At 59.2% G+C, this 19410-nt stretch overlaps 1 protein-coding gene across 1 annotated transcript; it reads right to left on the reverse strand.

Moving 5' to 3' along the window:
• Positions 1-942: 942 nt before the first annotated feature.
• Positions 943-19197, reverse strand: TGFA (transforming growth factor alpha). Its single transcript, XM_067312422.1, has 5 exons — positions 19108-19197; positions 12098-12151; positions 3345-3462; positions 2606-2738; positions 943-1044 (listed from the first exon to the last, which is right to left on the reverse strand). Exons 1-5 carry the CDS (start codon positions 19139-19141, stop codon positions 1018-1020), a joined length of 366 nt encoding a protein of 121 aa, XP_067168523.1. The 5' UTR covers positions 19142-19197; the 3' UTR covers positions 943-1017.
• Between the last annotated feature and the right edge of the window lie 213 nt (positions 19198-19410).

Genomic DNA, 19410 nt, shown 5'->3' on the forward strand with positions numbered 1-19410 from the left:
GAAGAAGTTAAAACCCCCAGTCGCTTCCAGCCCCAGCACCTTGCAAAGCTTTCTGCCTTTAGGCTTCAGACGCAGAAGCAAGCGAAGCTCAAAGGCGTCTCCAGCCCGAGCCGGTGGCGCTTCCTCCCTTCCAGCTGGTCCCCGTAAAAGGGAGCAGAGCACCGGCAGAGAGAAGACGTGTCCAGCCACCCAAAACGGCCAAGGGCATCGCGGCCAGGCCAGCGGGACGGCCCTGGGAAAACGTGACTCTTCCTCCCCTGGCGTCCAACCCTGCAGCAGACACGGGAAGCAAAGCGCCAGCCTCCCTGGAGCGTCGCAACGCGGGACAGACACTGACACACTCCTAGTAAAACACGAGAGAAATCCAACCCGAATGGTCCGTACGCTCGCTCCCCTCCGGTGTCCAAGCCCCTTCCCCAACCCGCTATCGTCGCAGCCGCGTAGACGTGACGCTGACCCACGTGCCACACGTCCCAGGCACCCAACGCCTGTAAAACAGTCTAAGTTCCCCTTGCTGTCACGGGGATGAGGCCGTTCGATCACGCCTTGGCTCCACGGGCCCAAACAGAGCGCGGCCTCAATTCGGCAGGGTTTGGCCAGCGCAGCGAGCGGCATGGGGTGCACACGAGGTCCAGGGGGCCGGCGCACACCTCCTGCCCCCCTCCCCTCCAGAGCGTTTGCTCATCAGCTCCCACAGGGGAAAAAATAAAGGAAAAGAAAGGAAAGAAGTTGTGTTCGTCTCCGGAACGGCATGGGCCTCCTCTGTCACGCTGTAGCCAGTCCATCCGCAGCAGCCAACGGACCCAGCTCCCCTTCAGACCACTGCGGAAGAAGCACAGGAGACGCAGGGTTACGCCGGCGGGGGGCTGCCGGCCCGGGAGACACAGAGCGCCCCGCCGTCCGGGGGCGTGAGCGGCAGCCCCGCTCCTCCTACCCGTCTCCGAGTGGCAGCAGGACGCGCCGCCTTTCAGGAGCCCGCCGGGCTTCTCGTGTCGGCACACCACGGCTCGGCACCACTCACAGTGTTTTCTTACCCGACAGCAACTGAAACACAAGCAGGGCGGGGGATGTGGTAAAGAGTCAAGACCAATGTACTCGGGCCAAATCCTGCCCTTGGCCACCCCACGCTAACTCTGCTGAGTCCAAGAGAGCATCTGGGGTCGTGCCCCAACTCAGCTGCGTGGAAGGACCATCCTGGCAGGGGTGGCACCGTGAGCGACAGAGCCTGAGCCCCACCGAGGCCAGTGCACACCGGACACATGCTGGACGGAAATGCAGGGCGGACATCGCGGCGGCCCGCGGGGCGCTGGGGGCAATGCGTGGCCAGCGGTCTCGTTGCACGGATGGGTTTGTGGTGGCAGGCTCCGTCTGCACCGCCAGGATACGCTGCTCTGGAGAAGGGCGACCGCTGCAGCCGGAGCCACGGCAGCCATACCGACCGGTCTGCTTCTTTGATCTCATTACAAAGTGCTTCAGAGGCGTTCCAACACGCAGGGGAACGATGAAGCAACGCGCTTCCCACTGCGAACCTCTCCGTTCGGGAAACCAGCCACCACAACGCTACCCGTTCCTCTGAGTTACACAGCGGAGACATTAATTTTAGCTTATTAAAAAACACGCGCATTGCAACACGAGTATTATTGTCCCATCCTTCAAAGTTATCACCGAGGTCGGTTGCATCAAAGGGGACGAGCTGTTCCGTGCCGTTCCAGTTATCCGGCACAACGCGCAGGACAGTTGCTTGAAGCTTCGCAGCAGTGACTGGAAGCTTTTGGCCGTGTAACACCAGCGCGGGCAAGACTCGCTTTTCCCAGAGACAACCAACTCCACTAGCAAGGTAACGATAGCAGAGCACTTCATCGCTCATGTCACCCACATTAAAGGCAAACCATTAACACAGGAGCAAGACCAGACCCGAGACAATCATCTCCCTGTTCAACCTTTGCCGAATTTGAGGGCTCAGGCCTGCAGCGGAGCCTGCCGGGGGACCAAGCAGGACTTCGTACTCCCCGTGCACATGCCAGACTCTGAGCAGAACCCGATTTACGGCCACCTCTAGCTTTAACTGGAGCCGCAGCAGGCAGATTGCACCAAATTTGGGACTGTCTTTCCTGCCACCTAGCTGGAAATGGGCCCAGCTTCATGGACATTTCCGAGTTTAGCCCACGTTTTGGGAAGCAGTTAGGAACCGGCCCCTCAAGTTAGCTTTGGATTTCACCCAATTAAGATAGCCTTCAAGGTGAGCAGGCTTTTCCTCAAGAAAAAAGTTTCCCTTGAAACGTAATTGCTTATCTTACTAGATAACGAATCATTAGGGGCTCCGGACTGATGTTTGAATGAGATCACACCCCACCCATCTCTTTGCAACCCCAAATAAGGACTCGGCAAAGGCCAGAGGCATCTCCTAAAGGAGATCCCACCGTTGACAGTTGCACATGGGAGGGCAGGTCTTGGACAGCGCGGCGAGGTCTACGCGGATGTTTCAGCCCTGCAAAAGCCAGCGCCCAACCCCTCCTGGGGGAACAAGGCTTTGATTTCAGGGACCTGCTCAGCAAGCTGCGACCTGACCGCCTGCCGCACGTACTTACTGTATTAACACACACACCACAATGAGCACAACCGAGGCCACCACCGACACCACCACCAAGGCAGTTATTGTCTGCTTCTTCTGATTGGCAGCGACCACGGCGAGGAGATCCGCGTGTTCGCAGCGCGTCCCGACGTACCCAAAGTGGCATCTGCAAGGAGAGGGGAGAAGAGAATTAACCCAGAGCTGCCTGGCAGGTGTGCAAGCTCAGAGGCCAACAGGAGCGGGATTCAATTCCTCTTTTTTTGGAAATTCCTGCTGGATAGTCCAGAGGAGACACAAACAACCCTGAAAAGGCCCCTCCAGATATTAATCCTGCGTGCTTTTTTCAGGCAAAGCCCAGGCTGAAGTTAGCATGGCTTTTGCTCAATAGTAGTCTGTGAAATAAGGTATAAGCATTGAAAAATGCTTTGTTTTGTCACCCTCTTGCCTGGATGGCCATCACCCCCGGGAGGCGTCAGCTGCCCCCGCTCCCGGACGGGCGGAGCGGCCGCAGCCCTGGTGAACGCTGCCTTCCCCTCGAGCGCTCGGCCCCGCTCCTTCAGCCAACACCCCGGTCCCCGCATCGCCAGGGCGCCTGGCGCAAGCAAAGCACTGTGCCCACTCTTCAGTCGCTCCGTCCCACTCTTATTCTCAATCTCGAGCCGAACTGTGGCAAGAGAGAGATGGAAGGGACTCGCTTGGGCTCACAAGCGGGTCGCCGCAGCTCTCGCGGCCGGTTGCTCTGCCCTGGACAGGGCAGACAAGACGCACTTACATGCATGCTGGCTTCTCCTCTTGAATCAGAAACCTGCAGGTCCCGTGGAAGCAGAACTGGCTGTGAGAGTCAGGACAGTCGTTAAAATGGGATCGCACTGCCGCGGCCACTGGGGGACCTGGAGCGGAGAGAAAAAGGAGGAGGATGCATTTCCGACCCCGTTCATGTGCCACGTCCGCTCGTCAGCCCGCTCTGGGCTGGCAGTGACCCGGACTTGGTCTAATGAAGGTTCGCATGTGTGTTTTACTGCTGGATTTAGTTTTAGGTGCCTAAGAGAGCACTGAATTTGAATTCATCGCCCTGAACAAAGGGAGCAAAAGAGTTCATCGGGAAGCACATCTCGTCCCTGCCAGCAGCTCGCCTAACGGCGTTTAGAGGCACGCACGGCCCTTCCCCAGCCACCGACGCACCCGCTTCGGGGCCTTCGGGGCTCTGCACTAGCCCTGGGCAGCCCCAGGTGCCGCAGCTCGGGCAGCCAGAGCACAGCGGGGCTCCGGTGGTGCCTTGAGACCAGGCTGCAGGAGCTCTCCGCAATCCCACCCCCCCGCCAGCCTGCTCGCACCCACGCGAGCAGGGAACGCGCCCGGAGCCGGCGGCGGTGCATCCACCAGCGTCAAGGTGGGATCCGGCCCACAACCTGCAGACAAAGCGAGGGAGCGACGGGAGGCGGAGGAAACGGGCAACGGTGAAGGGGGACTATCGGCTCGCCCAGGTCCGGTGTCCCCTTCCCAAGCCGCGCGGCAAGCCCGAAGCAAGCAGCTGCTAACACTTAACGGAGCTAGCGCAGGGCATATGGGAACCTGCTCGCAGAATAAGCCTTCCCAGCACTAGAAGAATTTGCTGAAGAGCTTAAAGCTTAAAACCCTTCCTGGGGGAGGAGAGAGTTAAAGAACATCTGGCGTGCGTGGAGCCTGCTCTAGTGGCCTCACTGGCAGGGGCAAACGTCCCGAGCAGCTCCAAACGCAGGCGCTCGGGAAGCAGGGGGACGCGAGAGCCTACGCAGCGAGCACCGGCTCCCCTTGCCGTGACACTGTTTTGCATTACGGCCCGCGCTGTTTTAAATTATCCTCCCCAGCAGATATGGAAAACAAATATCCTGCTTTCGGATTAGCCCTCATATAAAGCACATCCGATCCCTGTCGTTTCAAAGCCACCTCAAGTTCCTGTTTCCATGAATTTATGACAGGCTGGGGTAATTAAATCCACGTCTTTCTAATGCTTCCGGGTCTCGGGCAAGGCAAAGCAAGGAAAGATCTTGCAAATGCCTGTTTGTGAGCGGTATCGTAGCGAGACGGGGCTTGGTTCAAACGGTCCAGATGCTGAAAGAGAAAAAGCCTGGTAGGACGATTTGGTGGCAGCGACCAGCCCTGCTGCTGGGATCCCCATCGGGTTTCCAGCTGAAGCAGTCAAACATGGTCCTTCTCACAGCCGTGACGGTAGGAAGAACAGCCAGAAAAACATCTGAGCGAGGTCTGGAGACATCAGCCAGGACCATCTCATAACCAGAGCTCGTTACACAATCCTCAGAGAACGAGGAGCCGAGATTCGGCCTTCACTGAGAAAAACCACCATCTTTCTTTGGGTCAGGGCAATTCGTGTGCCACAAGCATCCCACGATAAAGCACACGCAGAGCGGCCAAAGCTCTCCAGCCTTCCTGCAGCATTTCTCCTGCAAGGTGGAAGTTCTACCTCAGCAAGCCACCTTGCCGGTGAAGTGAAAACGCCTCTGTCCTCGTGGCCCGTTCCCATTTCACGAGCACCGATTCCCTCCCAGTTCATTACTGTCTCACTAAGATGCCCTCTTCCCCCCGCAAAAATAGCCAGTTTGGGCTTTTAATCCACAGAGACAAGCCCTAAACACCATTGGCTTCATAGAAGGATCCCGAGAGCAGAGCAGGAAGCTCTTTCCAGGTCTTCGCAGCTCAGTGGCCCCAACCACTGGCATCCTGCTGGGATGGAGGAAGAGGCGATGTTTTCGGCCAAGCCCACCACAGAACCAGCACCATTCACCGGCCTCGTCCCGCATCCCAGTGACGCCTTTCCCAGCGCACCCCAGGCAACTCTGACAACCCCGCGAGCCCTTCTGGGGACCACCCCAACCTCCGGGCCACCCCTGACAGAGCCCCTCAGTGCCAGGCAGGCTGCAGACATCTCGGTAAGAGGGAGCTGCAGACCGCTGCCTCCTCCACTGCTCGCCAACATCCACCCGCAGCCATCCAACGCGCATGGACACTGCTCAACTTAGCGGGGCTGCAGCCACAGCCATGGCCAAAACCTCCATCATCAAAAGCTTTTCCGGACCAGGGAGACTGTCACCTGTTGGGAACGGTTGTGATGTAGCTGAGCCCAGCCTGGGACAGGGATGGACTGGATTAGTGCTTCGCAGCCCTTCGGAAACCAGAGGAGCCCTTCACTGGCAAACCACCACCCCCTGCCGCAATGCCGTCAACTCTGATGTGCAGCATCGTACAGGAGAGCCATGGTGACAGCCCACCAGGGCTTTGGACAGAAGACAAAACCCGATTTCAACTTCAGCCTGGGTGGGTTTTTCACAGTCCTTCTTCGGACTAGGAGACAGCGGTCCGCAGACCACCAGCAGAACGGGAGCTTGGCACCTAATGCCCCTGCCACCTCTCCTGTCCTGCTGGGGCTTGGCGTCGGTGAAGACCCACTGGCACGCATTGACCGTAGGACTCATGTCATCATCCGCAGTTGCTTTCCCAACCAGCTTCCAGATCAGTAGCAATTCAGCTGCTGCCAAAAAGCCACAAGCACTCCGAGACTGCTCTGCACTGCACAAAGCCAAGGAACTATTTTAAGCCTTCGGCCGCGCTGCCGCTGCTCCAGCCAGCCCGTAGCCACGAGTCGATCGATGCACAGCACACGAGGACAACCAGGCTGCGAACCGGGCTAGAGCTACGTTCATCCACAGGGTGACCTCCTACAGGGAGAACCAACCCTACCGCCAGCAGCTATCACCAAAGCCCAGGACATCTCCCTAGCACGTATGCGGAGCCGCTGGGCAAGACACGAGGCGTTTTGCTTGCCCCTCTCTCGCAGCGCCCCATTGCTCCCCTCTCCCCAGGGAGAGCATCGTGCCCAGATGTCTAGTGAAACACGAAATACTGCCATCACCCCCAGAGCAACCTCAGCGCCGCTGCTGCCGCCACGGCACCAACCTGGGGCCTGTGGTTCGGCCAGGAGCCGGTCCCAGCTCTGCACATGAGCGAACCCTCTCCTGGCTCAGATTAAGCAGCGCCGTGGAGAGCAGCTGCAGGCCACATTGCGGGACTCGCGGCGCGGCCCTCCGGGAAGGGCCGGCTCCCGCCGCCGAGCTCCGCCGCCGCCCTGGCCCGCTTCCCGGCCTCCCTTTCCAGCCCCTTTGTTTCATCCTCGCCGTCCCGCAGTTCCTTCCGCTCTCGCGGTGGCCGCTGCCGCGGATGCTGAGCGGGTCTTTGTTGCTGCCTTTCAGGCCGCATTCTGCTCCGCGGCGGACAGAGGCGGGGGGATACAAAGCAGACAATGTCGCTTTTTAAACCGAAAGGGGGGAAATTTCGGAGCGTGCCCAGAAAGCCAGAGCTACGTCACGCCGCGACTTTCAGCGGGGGCTCTCCTCGCCGGGCCATCCGTCGAGGTTGGGCGTCAAACCCTTTGGCTTAAATGCCAGCTGTTTGGCGCAGAGCTAAGGAGGACCCAGCACCTTTCCTGGTCTCCTAATCAAATCCATGCACGTCACGAGAGCGCCCGAGCCCTGCAGAGGCTTTGCCTCCCGAGGAAGTCGCGGCTCTGCTCTAGGGCCAAGCTGCTGCTTCGCTCGCACCAGGGCTTTACGCAGCTCCCGTTGCGGCGATACGCCAAGGCAGAGTCCCCTCGCCTTGTCCGCCCTCATTCCTCCTCCTGCTCCAGCCTCTCTCCTCTCCCCGGCTCCGCTCCCTTGTGCACGAGGCACGGCGGGCTGCCAGGACCAAGCCGGCCCCGGCTCCGCGCCGGCGGGGCTCGAGCCTGCTCCGGGCAGCCGGGAGCTGAGCTGTCACACACGCCGGCTCCCACCAGCACCTCCCCAATCCGTCTTTCCAGCCTTTTCTCACGTTCCCAGCTTCCTCCTGGGCATCCTGCCACCCCCGAATCGCCGCGTCCCAAAGAGCTTTCCGGCGCTCCCCCCGCTCTCCCCATGAAAACCCTACTATCCTCCCTGCCAGCTCCCGCCGCAGCCAAGGTCCCTTCGAACAAACGGGCTGTTTTAAGCCGGGGAAACCCACGGAAACTCGCCACTCCCCCGCCAGCGACGCCTGCAGCGGGGAACGGGAGCCTCCTTCCTCCGTGTTTTCCGTGGCAAGCCATTATCAAGCCACGAGCTGCCCGACAACGTGCCGTTTTCCCGCCCGCCGCTTCCAGGCCTCTGCGCGGCTTCCACCCCTCCGTGGCCTTGTACCGGCCACGAGAGCCCAGGCCACCGAGCTCCCGCGGGGCGCGCGGGGCAACGAGCCGCTTTGCAACGCCGCGGCGCCCCAGCGGGGTGATCCCGGCGTGCCGCAGGCTGCCTGCGCCCTCTGCAAACCAGCCCGACCTCGGGCAAGCCGTCTGCTCCGTTCCCCCGTCTCGCAGGGGGCGGACGGGCAGCTCAAGCCGTTTCGGTCTGCAAAGCCCCCCCGAGCCTCGGACGCGGGGAGAAGGCGGCCTGGAGGGCAGCGGTGCTGGGCCAGGACGAGGCGGCGTGGGAGCAGTTTGCAGCGCCTGGGCGTCTCGCGGCCCCGGTGGCCGTCGCGGAGAGAAGGTCCGGCTCCAAAGGGCAGCCAAGGCGCGAGGGGGTGCAGAGCGGGACGGCCGCCCTGGTGCCGCTTTCTCAAGCCCCGCTGTTTGCTTAGCGGGATTTGACCCATGCTTCGCGCACGCCCGTCCCAAAGCGCGGCTCTGCTGCCAGGCTCCACGGGCTCGCGGGAAGCGCTCCCCCTCGCTCCGAGAACACAGTTGCCTTTAACATGCACCGGTTAATGCGGCCGAAGCATCAATCTTTCCAGCCCAGAAAGGAGGTTTTATATCCCTGCCAGGAGCCGTGTTTACAAACAGGCTTCCAAGATAGGCAGATGCCTTTTAACCTGGCGCTGGCTAAGCGAGCAGGGATGTATGAATCGGCCACTCACAAACCTTCCAAAGCTGCTTCACTTTGAAGCCCAGCAAACCATTAAAAAAAGCCCAAGACATCCGGCCAGCTCATGTGCCGCTGCCCAAGGCCGGCGCGTCCCCCGCGGACGCAAGCCCCCCGCGGCGCCCCTGAGACTCGCTCGGCTTCTCCAGCCCTGGACAGAGCCAGCGCGGGCCAGCAGCGCCCTGGGACACGGCTCCTCCCCACCTGCCCCCTCGGAAGCAGCAGCCCAGGGCTGCGAGAAGGGGCCGGAGGGGCGGCTGGCCTGGGGGAAGCCGAGGACCCGCAGCCACCACCGCCCCTTGTACTCGTTTTATGAATGAAGCAGTTTATCGGGCGTAAGCGGCTCAGCTGCTCTGCAAACGGCATCAGGCGCTAGCAGCCGCCCCGCCGGAGCCGCGGCACATTTAATGAGCAATATCCTACCGCTAACAGCGCGACCTCGGGCCGAGAGGAAGCGCTCGCTCTCGCCGCGAGGTTTCCTTCCCTCCCCAAGGGCAGCGTCTTCTCCTGCCCTCCGAGCCGGGGTATCAGCACCCCCAGAGCAGGCTCCCAGCGCCGCACAGCCGCCTGCGGCGCTAACCCATACCAAGTCCTCGACAAGGGCTGTCCCGCATGCCAAGCGTCCCTCTCTCGGATTCAGTCTCCCGCACACAAGGTGCCCGGGGCATCCCCGCGAGCATCCCGAAGCCTGGGCAGCGCTGGTGGCACGCGGAGCGCCTCTTGCACAGCGGCTCCCGCCAACGCCGCTGCGCTCGCTCTGCGCCACACCAGACCCGCGAGAGCCTCCGAGGCCGCGGGCGCCGGCCCGGCCCCCTCGCAGGCTGCAATGTCCCCAGCTCGGCTGCCACTGGTGCTGGGCAGGGTGGCGCTGGCCCGGCTCCTTCGCGGACCGGCGCACTAGCAGCAAACGCCAACGGAGGCGCAGGGCTGCTGCTCTTGCACAACCTGCCACAGGCGGTTTTCTCATTTTCCGCACCAGGAAAAACAAACAAACAGCCGGCGATCGGCTTTGCTCCTGCACCCAGGGCCGTGCCCCCGGCCGCGGCATTGCATGCTCCACCAGCGCAGGGCCTGGGACCCATCCCGGGTAATTTTAGGTGAACGAGCAGGGCTTTTGCGCTGCCCTGCCTGCCCTATTAGAGCCGCGGAGGCAGCGAGCGGCGCCCCGCGCTCGCCTCCCGGAGGGCTCCGCGCTGCTGGCAGGGCCCCCCGGTCCCCGAGGGCAGGAGCAGCCGTCCAGCAGGTGCCGAGCTCCGAGCAGACGCCTCGCCCCCAGCCCAGGGGCTCCATCCTGCGCCTTCATTCAGAGCTGTTGAACACCCTGCGTCCCCCCCCCCCGACGCTGCCTTCCCCAGGCCTTGGCGTTGGCGGTGTTTTCAGCTCGTCCTTACCACCCAGCCGCTGCTCGACACGGCTGGCACCCCGAGGGACGCCCCAGCGCAGAGAGCCCGTCGCCACGGGCGGGAGGTACCGCTGCCCCGGGAGGCCCCAGGCGCGTGACCAGCGAGGAGATTAAACGACGCTTGGGAAAAAGAAACGGCTGCAAAAGCAGGCTCTGCTCCCCACCTTCCCCCCAGCCGAACTTTGCTCCAGGCCAGCTCAGGAAAACATTTGGTCACAGGCCGGTGGCCGTTTCTGAACTGGTGGAAACGCAGCCCGGCTGACGTGGGAGGTGTTTCTCCTGGCACCGTGCTGGCGAACGTCCCAGGAACCGGCTCCCGAGCCGGGGTCACCCCTGTGCCAGCAGCCTCCGGCACCCGTGACAGCTGCGGTCTCTCGCGGGCGCTCCCCAGCGCTTGCCACTGCTGCCCCATGCTGCCGCCGCCACACTCGCCCCGTCCCCTCCGGCTGCCCTGGCCTGCGCACGGGGAGGGCGCATCCCCGGGGACCTGGGTCCTACAGGGATTTTTGAAGCTCGTCACCGAGCGAAACAAAGTCTCCAGCCTGCTTCGGGATGTGTTCAGAGCACTTCTGCCCTGAGCCTACCTACAACGCCTGACACTTGAACAGCGCTGGACTCCGGCCATCCTGGGTGAAAGAAGGCGCTATTCTCTCCTAGCAAGGCTGTAATTATTGTGTAAACCCTGAACGACTGCAATAGCTGTGAAACACCTTCCCCTGCCACTCGGCGTTGACGGAAAAGGCTGGGGCTCGGTTAGTACCAGGCACATCCAAGCACAGCGAGAACCTCTTACAAATCCGATCCGCACTTTGATCTCCGGGCCATCATTTATCCCCAGGGGCCTCACGGCTCCCGAGAGCTCCTCAGGGAAGCTGGACTAGTCCTAAATGGGAACAACAGCCCCAAAGGCACCCTGCGAGAGTCACAAGCCAAGCAGGGCTCAGGAGGAGGAGGAAGAGGAAACCTTAATGCAACTCCCCAGGCTACGCTCCCCAAATACTCAGATTTAGCAAACCCGAGGCATCCGTGCTGAGCAGCCCTGCTCCTGCGCACCCCTCCCCACCTCCTCCCGCGCTGGTTCGGACCAACGGCTTTCGGGAGGGAAGGGGCCAGTCCCAAGCACTTTCCACCCCGGGGTTTAGAACGGGCCAACCCAGCTGCCCTGCCAAATTTGTGAGCCAGACAGGGTCTCCATGGGGAGGAGGCCGCCGGCAGACGCTTATGCAGCCCCATCCCACCCACGGAAAGACACAGCTTCCTGCCCGTTCCTGCACAAGCCGTCGACACAGCAGCCGCAGTAACCAGCAGGGCACTGCGAAGCCCCGGTAATTAGCTTCCCACTGCAGCCTCCCCCAGCATCACGCCAGCTCTTGCCCAATCGCCTAACGAGGGAGCCCCCGCCGGCGGCAGCATCGCGTGCCCACGGCGAGAGCCAGGAATTCCCCAACACCAACCTAGCGAGGGCTTTGCCCACGTGCCCTCCACTTCCAAGGGCTCCTTGCCAGGCGGCCCGAGCGGCTGGGAGCAGGCTGCTCCGAGTTAAGCTCTCCGCGGGCTGGATAAGCGGCAGATAAACTATTGCCAGTTTTCTTTTGTGGCTCTTCCAACAGCTCAGCTTCCTCATGCCACCAAGACTAACGAGTTATAGGCAAGTCCGCTTACGTGCCAAGGTGAAAGGTGAGCACTGCACGCAGCAAGGCGGCCAACAACTGCTCCTCACACTTCAGCGTCTCCCCAGCAAAGCTGCTCGCCAAACGCCCGGCTCCGTGCACGGTGCAGCTGAGAGCCCTGCCCTCCACCCCCGCTCTCCTGCCACCTCCACGCAGCTGCAAGCACAGCGCGGAAAACGCAAGCCCCGCAGCTGGTGTGCACTGGGCCGCGTGCCAAGGAGGGCGTCTGCTCCTTGAATCCCATGATGAAAACCCAGAGGGGATGCCCAAAGCCAGAGCCAGGAGGGCAGGCTTGGAGAGACCTCAGGGAAACATTACGTAAAACTAACGGTGCTGAGCTGCGGGTGCCGCGAGCGCTCGGGCAGGGCTGCAGAAATGCTTTTGAGCCGGTGGAGAGCGAGAAACCCGAGAAGAAACATGAGATCTGCTTGGAATCAGTGTTCGAGCAGGGGGGCAGCTCGAGCGGCTCAGCCTGGAGGGCAGAAGAGACTTGCATGTTGGGCCGACTACTAGAAAGTTCAGACGGCAAACTCACCGCTCAAGGCTGATGTTGTGTTCTCCAGGGCATGGCACACAGCTACGAAGACACCTAGGGAAAATTTTGAGAGACACAAGTCAGAGGAACAATATAGACCAACAGGCAGTTGACCTGAACAAACCAGGGAAGGACCTAAATTGAATGCTCTTCAGTTTTTAGACAAACTTGAGAGATACGAGAGTCACAGGTTTTTAAAAGGAAAACCTATGATGTTTAATAGGACATTTTAAAACTGGTATGGAGACTAAAAACAATCTCCAATTTGCACTTAAAATATCCAAGTTGGTGTGCTTTACAATAACAGAATGGAGCACATGTCTGCGGTCTGCATAAATACGACAAAAAAGGGCTTCCACCCATTGATGGGGCAGAATAAACAAGACCCTAAAATAGTGTTTTCAAGGTTCCTGGCAACGTTCATCTTCAGAAAGTGCTGGAAACCTTAAAAAGCCCTTGCAAGGCAACACCCCGAGCTAAGCGGGAGATGGATATCTAGTTAGCTGTGCTGTCACACAGCTAAGTTTAGAGTATCACCTTCGTGCTCTTTGCAATTAATAGTCAGCTCAGCTGCATAACAGTCACAGATCCCACAAATCCCAATTCATCCCAACTCAGCTTTCTACCATCCCTGCCTCACCTCCTGTGTCTGTGCATAACACTGCGTGCCATGAGCTTGCTTACCCAAAAGCCACCATCCTTCAAAGCGAAGCACCCTCAGGCTGCACGGCCAACAAGCCGTGCTTAAGCACTGCCTCTGCCCTGTAGCCCTCTCTGCACCGAACCGCGTTAGCCCAAGGACGCGCTCTTCCTCTCCACAGCTCCCATCCCAAATCTCACCGACAAACGCAAACAGAACAAAGCAAGCAGCTGCCCCGGGAGCCTGGCCGTGTTAAACCCACAGTCACCTCACCTTACTCAAGCACATGGCTTTTCCTGCACAGCTTTACAGGCTGTTGAGGAATTGCACGCACATATGGAAGCCTTTGATGCGGAGGCACCTTCCAACGCTGCACCGACGGCAGCTCTTTCCTTGCAGAGCTGGCGGGGGAGGTTATCCCCTTTCCATTACACCAGCACAGATGTTTCCCGGCCAAAGCTCACCAGAGCTCTGCCCTACACCAGTATCTGGTCTCTGACAAATAAATAGTCTTTGTGCTGCTTATAATAAATAAATAAATAATCCCTCGTGCGTCAGACAGAGGAAACTCTGCAGCCCACAACCAGCTCTTCCTGACCACTGACACATCACGACTGGACCCAGATTCTGACGCTCGAGATTTCTACACTGACTACTTTAACCCAGCACATGCTTATTTGCAAACTCAGGTGTCCAGACCCCACTTGGATTTGGGTGAGTTACCAGCATCGCAAATGTGCTGCGGCGGCACGTCCCGCAGCACCTCCTCCCTCCTCCTCAGCAGCCTGCAGAGGCACTACCCCTGCTGTCCCCATGTCCCACAGTTACCCAAAGCGCAGATCAGCCCTCCAGTCGCGTGAAGAGGCTGGGCTTAAAGAACAGAGGTTATGTTAAAAGAGGATTTTTTGAGGGAGTTTGTCAGACCATGAAGAACACCATCTCACTAGCAGACACCTGGGCAAGAGGAAGTGCCACACACGCAACAGGCAAACGTGAACCAAAGGAGAGAACATCGAACAACCTAGCTGCCAGCAAAGGTACCTGCTGTGCGCTCCGTCTCTTGAATTAAGTGGGCAAAAGTCTCCTGCGAACGCCACTGCTCTTCTCTGGACACCCACAAGCTGCAGCTTCGTGCTCGCTGCCCGAGCTCAGCCTCCCTGGCGTCGCTGGCAGCAGCGGTTTGGCCAGGCCACGTTCGGCAGCTGCCGAAACAGCCAGGTTTGTCAGCCGAAACCCAGGACGCCGGACGCCTGCAGCAATGCCGCAGGCGAAGCGGGAGGGTACACGCAGGCTGCACGGGAGCCGCTGCCACGGGCCCCGCGCTGCCGCCCTCGCCACGCTCCCAGCACGCGCAGAGGGAGCTGGTCTCAAAAGCGCACGCAGAAACACCCGGCCAGCACTAGTGGGGGCATTTTCCAAGTGCTTAAACGGGCAGGTTCCTTTCGTACACTGCAGATTCCCCCGGACGAAGGCAAGTTTTACTTCAGGAACAGGGAGCAAGCCTGGGCTATCGTCCAGGAACTGAAGTCACGACTTCTGGCTTACGTCTGGGTCTCGGTCTCTGCTGCTTGAGCTACAAGAGTAGCTTCAGAGAGGAGAAATAACGCGCCCAGCTCTGACAGATACTTCCCGAGGGAAGAGCAGTAAGACAGCATCATACTTGCACATCATCGGTACATACAGCAGTCATTCTCCCAAACGTCACCCACCAGAGCACGAGCCCCAGCGTACGAATAACCGAGAATAAAACCACCGTTCTTGTGGGGGGAGGCGAGAGGAAATCCTTGCAACCAAGAGAATTTAACCGGGCAGATCAGTCCCGGGGCGTGAAGCCAGATGGGGCCAGCAGATCCCGCACCGCAGCCTCCCTCCTGCACACTCCAATTCTGCCTGCAGGGACGTGTTTGACCCAATTACTTGTATTGGTTTAATGAAATCTTGCAGACAGCCTTGAACTGAAGGCAACAAGCAAGCGAGAATGCACAACAGCCCGGCAGGTTTGTTTGTACGGTTAATCGCACCAAGTGAAAATCATGGGAACTCTCCTGATTTTTGGCTTCTCCCCATCGCACTACGGAGCCTGCCTGCTCCCTGCATTTTCTCCCTAGGGAAAGTTACTTGGAGACTAAACTGCCTCCTCTCGGCTGTCTTTTTGTTATGCTAACCTGGGCTACCCCCGGGAGCTGGCAGCGATGCCAACTCAACCCCATCCTGTAGCAAGCCGGTAGTCCACACAGCGGAAGATGCTTTCCCCAGCGCTGCACCCTTTCTGATCCGCTCTCCCGATTTGGCCAATACCCACGTTTACACACAAGGCAAAGGAACTGCGTGCGTTAGCTTGGGAAAGGGCTCAGCCCTCGGTCCTAGGGCAGCCGGACCATCGCCTCCCACTTCCTCGTTTATCCAGCCAAGGCTGCCAGCTCCTGCCCAGAAACCCACACTCAGCTCCTGGCTGTTGTGATGGGGACGAAGAGGGCTCGGACGCCACTTCTTCCCAGATGTGCTCTCGCATCTGTAGCAACGGCTGATGTTCCTTCTGCTGACAGGTATAACGTGCCGCTCAGTTGCGTTAAAGCCATTTGTTTGAACGAGGCCAGCTAAGAAAGCAAGCTAGCTCACTCCATGAGATCACCTCGTCCTTAGTTACTACTCCACCTACCTCTGCGTCACCTCTAGCTTTTCAGTTGGCAATGATTTTACATTTATGACGCTGGCTTAGGGCTGCACCCGCACAAGAAACACTCTTCTCCCCCCTAGTGATTTCTTCCGGACAGCTAGTGTTGAGACTCCCTGTATTTTGTTCAATACGCACTGGGATACTGGGTATCCCTGACATTTCCAGTAGAGTCAAGTGCCTTACAAAAGCACAGAGCATTTGCACAGTTATTTATACCATTCTAACTTGAGATTCCCCCCCACAAAAACAAGGCTACGTTTGTCAGACAATACTGCAGGCTAAGGCTGCTCGGGGGTAATTCTAGTAGCAGCCCTTGCTTTATTTTGGCAGTCCCTTCTCAGCCCCACTCTCAGTTTGTCCCTTCCAAAACCAAACCAAATCCTGTACCAGCTTTTTCAATTTATATTAAACCACGCTTCCATCCATATTAGCCAACCTATCCGTTACCTACTCGCTTGTAAAAGCCCCCACCGTTACCTTCCGGGAACCCTCTGCTTTGGAAAGATCTCCTAAAAACAAACATAGCCAAGCCTGAGACCTCCTAAACCCAGGCTCCTGGTGTGAGATATCCAGTGCTCAAGACCCTCCCGACTTGCAAGCAGACAAATATGCACTTTACAACTCTGCTTTGTCTCAAATATGCTGGGGAAGCATCTGCTGCAAACCTCTGCTTCTCCTCCACCATTAATAGCTGTATCATGATAACTGCAAAGGGCGCCATCACTGCGGGAACTGCTCTCGCTCCCAGCGTCTCTTAGCCTCCTGGCTCCCTCGCTGCTGCCAGCCTGGGATTTCTCCCCTCCACAGCCTGCCCGGCTTCCCAGACGGGTTTCCCAGTTCACAGCCCGTGGTCCCGTCGCTCGCCAGCCGTTGTACTCCTGCCGTATCAGTTCGTGCCACCTCCAAGCGCCGCCTGCAGATCCTGCATCTGCACCAGGATGAGCCATGACGAAGGGACAACCTGGCTTCTCCGATGACTAACAACGCTCTTCTTGAGGAGCTCCCAGTTATCACTGGGGTTTGTTTCCTGCCTGAAGTTTTTCCTCCTAATCAGCTTTGCTCATATTTTCCCTTTGGCTCTGGAGATTAGCCCTTTTCAGCCACCAGGTGCATATATATAGAACAGAAGAAGGGTGAGTGGGAGGAGGTTCCAGCTTCTCTTGTTATTTTAAGCCAATACTCCAATCTATTGTTTAGATAAGGTTTATAAAAGTGCTCTTCTCAGGATGCGGTGTCTGGAACATCGCATAGACTTAAACAAAACCTGGGCCCGAGGCCGACAGAAGCCAGACAGTCCCTCATATATACCCAGGGGAGAGCTGGGTGCTGAACTGGGAAGGGAGGCCAAGGAGACCAAGAGCCTCAAGCAACGGCTGCAATGGGTTCCTCTGCCAGGGGTCGGACCGGGGACTTCCAGAGCTGAAAGCACACGGCTCAGCACCCCGAGACTGGGGGCCACGAGCCCTCCCTGGGGCAGGGTGACGAGGGGATGCGCTGCCCACGCACCTAGCAAGCGCCCAGGCCCAGGAAGGCTCCCGGCAGAGGAGGGCTGAGTGACCACAGAGCAGAGGCTGTGTCCAGCTCAGCTGCACACCCGCTCCACACCCCACAGCCACAAAAACACCTGCAGCCGTGAGTACACAAGGTCAAAAGCCACAGCAGGAGCAAGGCACCACTGGCAGAGAACAGAAGCGGTCTGGCGTCACCAGTGTTGACAGCGCGGACAAGACAGTTGTTGAGAAGGATAGAGCATTCCTGTATCAGGTGACGGGCATCTTGGAGGGAGAGCAGGACTGCAAAGGGATGCCTCAGAGGGAACAAAGTGCCAGGGAAGCAGCGAGGATACATTTTGGTGCAGCTGTGGATAGCAGCATGGCCACAGAGAACATAAATAGGCAGCACAGGAGGCAAAGGGTGGAATGGGGCCAAGACAAGTTACTTTCCTGAACCCAAGTGCTCTAAAGAGCCTCACTCATTTAAGCCACTGTTAGGTTTGCATTGCATTCCCCCTGACCCAGGCTTGACCACAGAGTCACCAAGGCTTAAGAGGAAAGCGGTAACCAGTCCCAAGTCCTCAGGGCCAAGTGCGCACATCTGTGCACACACACAGCCCTTCCCTCGCCAGGTAGGGCTTCTGGGCAAAACAATCAGAAAACTTACAATCCTTCTTCTTAGGAACAGCAACGAAAGCAAAATAAGGTCCAGAAAACACTGCTCTTTAAGCTAGTCCTGCATCAAATAACGCCGGCCCCGTACAAACTGCCAGGCAAAGGCTGATTTACTGTCAATACTATTACCAAAGTACTAGTGCTTGTAAGAAGCCCAGGCTCGAACTCTCCTCTCCCTGCCCTGGCCCATCTGCATCTGGGCTAAACGCCCCTTCCAAAAGACTTTGCAGTGCTGCCAGCACCAACCACCTGCAGCCGCACACCTGAGCTGCGGCAGGTATCAAAGCCTCCAAGTCTGGCTCCCTTTTCCCCAGTTCTCAAGGCCGAGTAACACATTCGGATCCAAACCCACCTTCCGCACGATTTGAGCTGGATCCAACCTCAGGTACTGGTTTGAGGTCTTTCTGTTCAGCGACAAACAGCGCGATTCCAGTTCCTCAGTACCTCACCCATCTCCTGGGTAAAACAGCATATTAACATCCTGTCCTTTTAATTGCAAATCAGGCAATATCCTCTCGCTAATTAAGTCTATCCCAAAAGAAATTAAGAGACTAAAGGGCTGATTCTACCATCAGCCCTACTTAGCAAGTCACCGCGAAAGAGCATTCCCACAAGCAAGGAGCGGTTAAGCAAATGACTACAAAAGGGACTGAAGCCAAATGTCCGTAGGATTTAAGAAGCAAGAGACGACTGATTCATAAAATTAATAGAGTGCAAGACAATGTATAACTGGAGGGATCTTGTGCAGTCATTACGCATTAGAGTCTCCCGCAGAAAGCACTATGCTTAAAAACAAAAACATTTACAACCGCTTTAGCGCTGCCGTTTCAGGTTGTGTGTTTCATTGAACGCCACCAGCGCTGTTGAGCAAGGAAGCAGGCAGAGCTCCGCCGGTGCTCCACCGCCGGCGCGCCGGTGCCCTCGTGCAGAGCGCCCGGCTCCCGGGGTCCGGCGGGGCGAGCGCCACTTGCAGCCGGAGCTCGGAGGCCCCCGGGCCGCAGCACGGCACCGCGGCCGTGCGGGCAGCCGCCACCCGAAGCTGTCCCCACCCGCAGCGGGATACGGGGACCTCTCGGGTCCCCGAACGGGACGAGACTCAGGAGGTCGCCAGCCACCGCGAAACGGTCCTGGTTCACATCACCTGAAACCGCCCCGCGATTTCAAGACGTTCCGCCTAAGTTCAGACCGAGGGAGGAACTCGGGCGCTACTTTTTATTCTAGAGACAGCTCATGCAAAACAGCGCTAGCAGGTACCTCGAGACTTCCCCCAGCCCACACCGAGCCGCCGAAGCTCCGAAAAGCCTCAGCGCCGCGACAGGCCGAGTCCAACACCCCGCACCCCAAACACCCACTCCCCCCCCCCAAAAAAAAAGACGTTTACGAGCCAGCTCCGCCGAGACCGACGCTGCCCCGCGAGCCGCTCGCGCCGCGTTCCGCCAAGCGGCCGTTTTCGGGCGAGGGAGGGGAAAACCGCGAGTTCTCGGAGCGCTCTGCCCGAGCGAGCCCCGCTCCGCTCCGCACCTACCGAGGGCCAGCACGGCCGCCGCCTCGCCCGGCATGGTGGAGCTGGAGGTGGCGGAGCCCGAGCGCCCAGCAGCGCCGCGGCGGGCCGAGGGGCCGGGCTCCGCGCCGGCGGAAATGGGCGCGGACTCGCCGCCAGCCACTGCGGCCCCGGGGCGGAGCCGGCGCGGCCCGGCCCGGCCCCCCCCCGCCGCCGCCGCCGCCGCCGCCGCCGCCGCCGCCGCCGCCGCCCCCCCCGAGCCCCGGGGGTCCGGGCGCCCCGTTACGCGCCCGGACCCCCGAGCCCCGGGGGTCCGGGCGCCCCGTT

This window comes from Apteryx mantelli, chromosome 29, assembly GCF_036417845.1.
Source record: "Apteryx mantelli isolate bAptMan1 chromosome 29, bAptMan1.hap1, whole genome shotgun sequence".
In the NCBI taxonomy this organism is placed as follows: Eukaryota; Metazoa; Chordata; class Aves; order Apterygiformes; family Apterygidae; genus Apteryx; species Apteryx mantelli.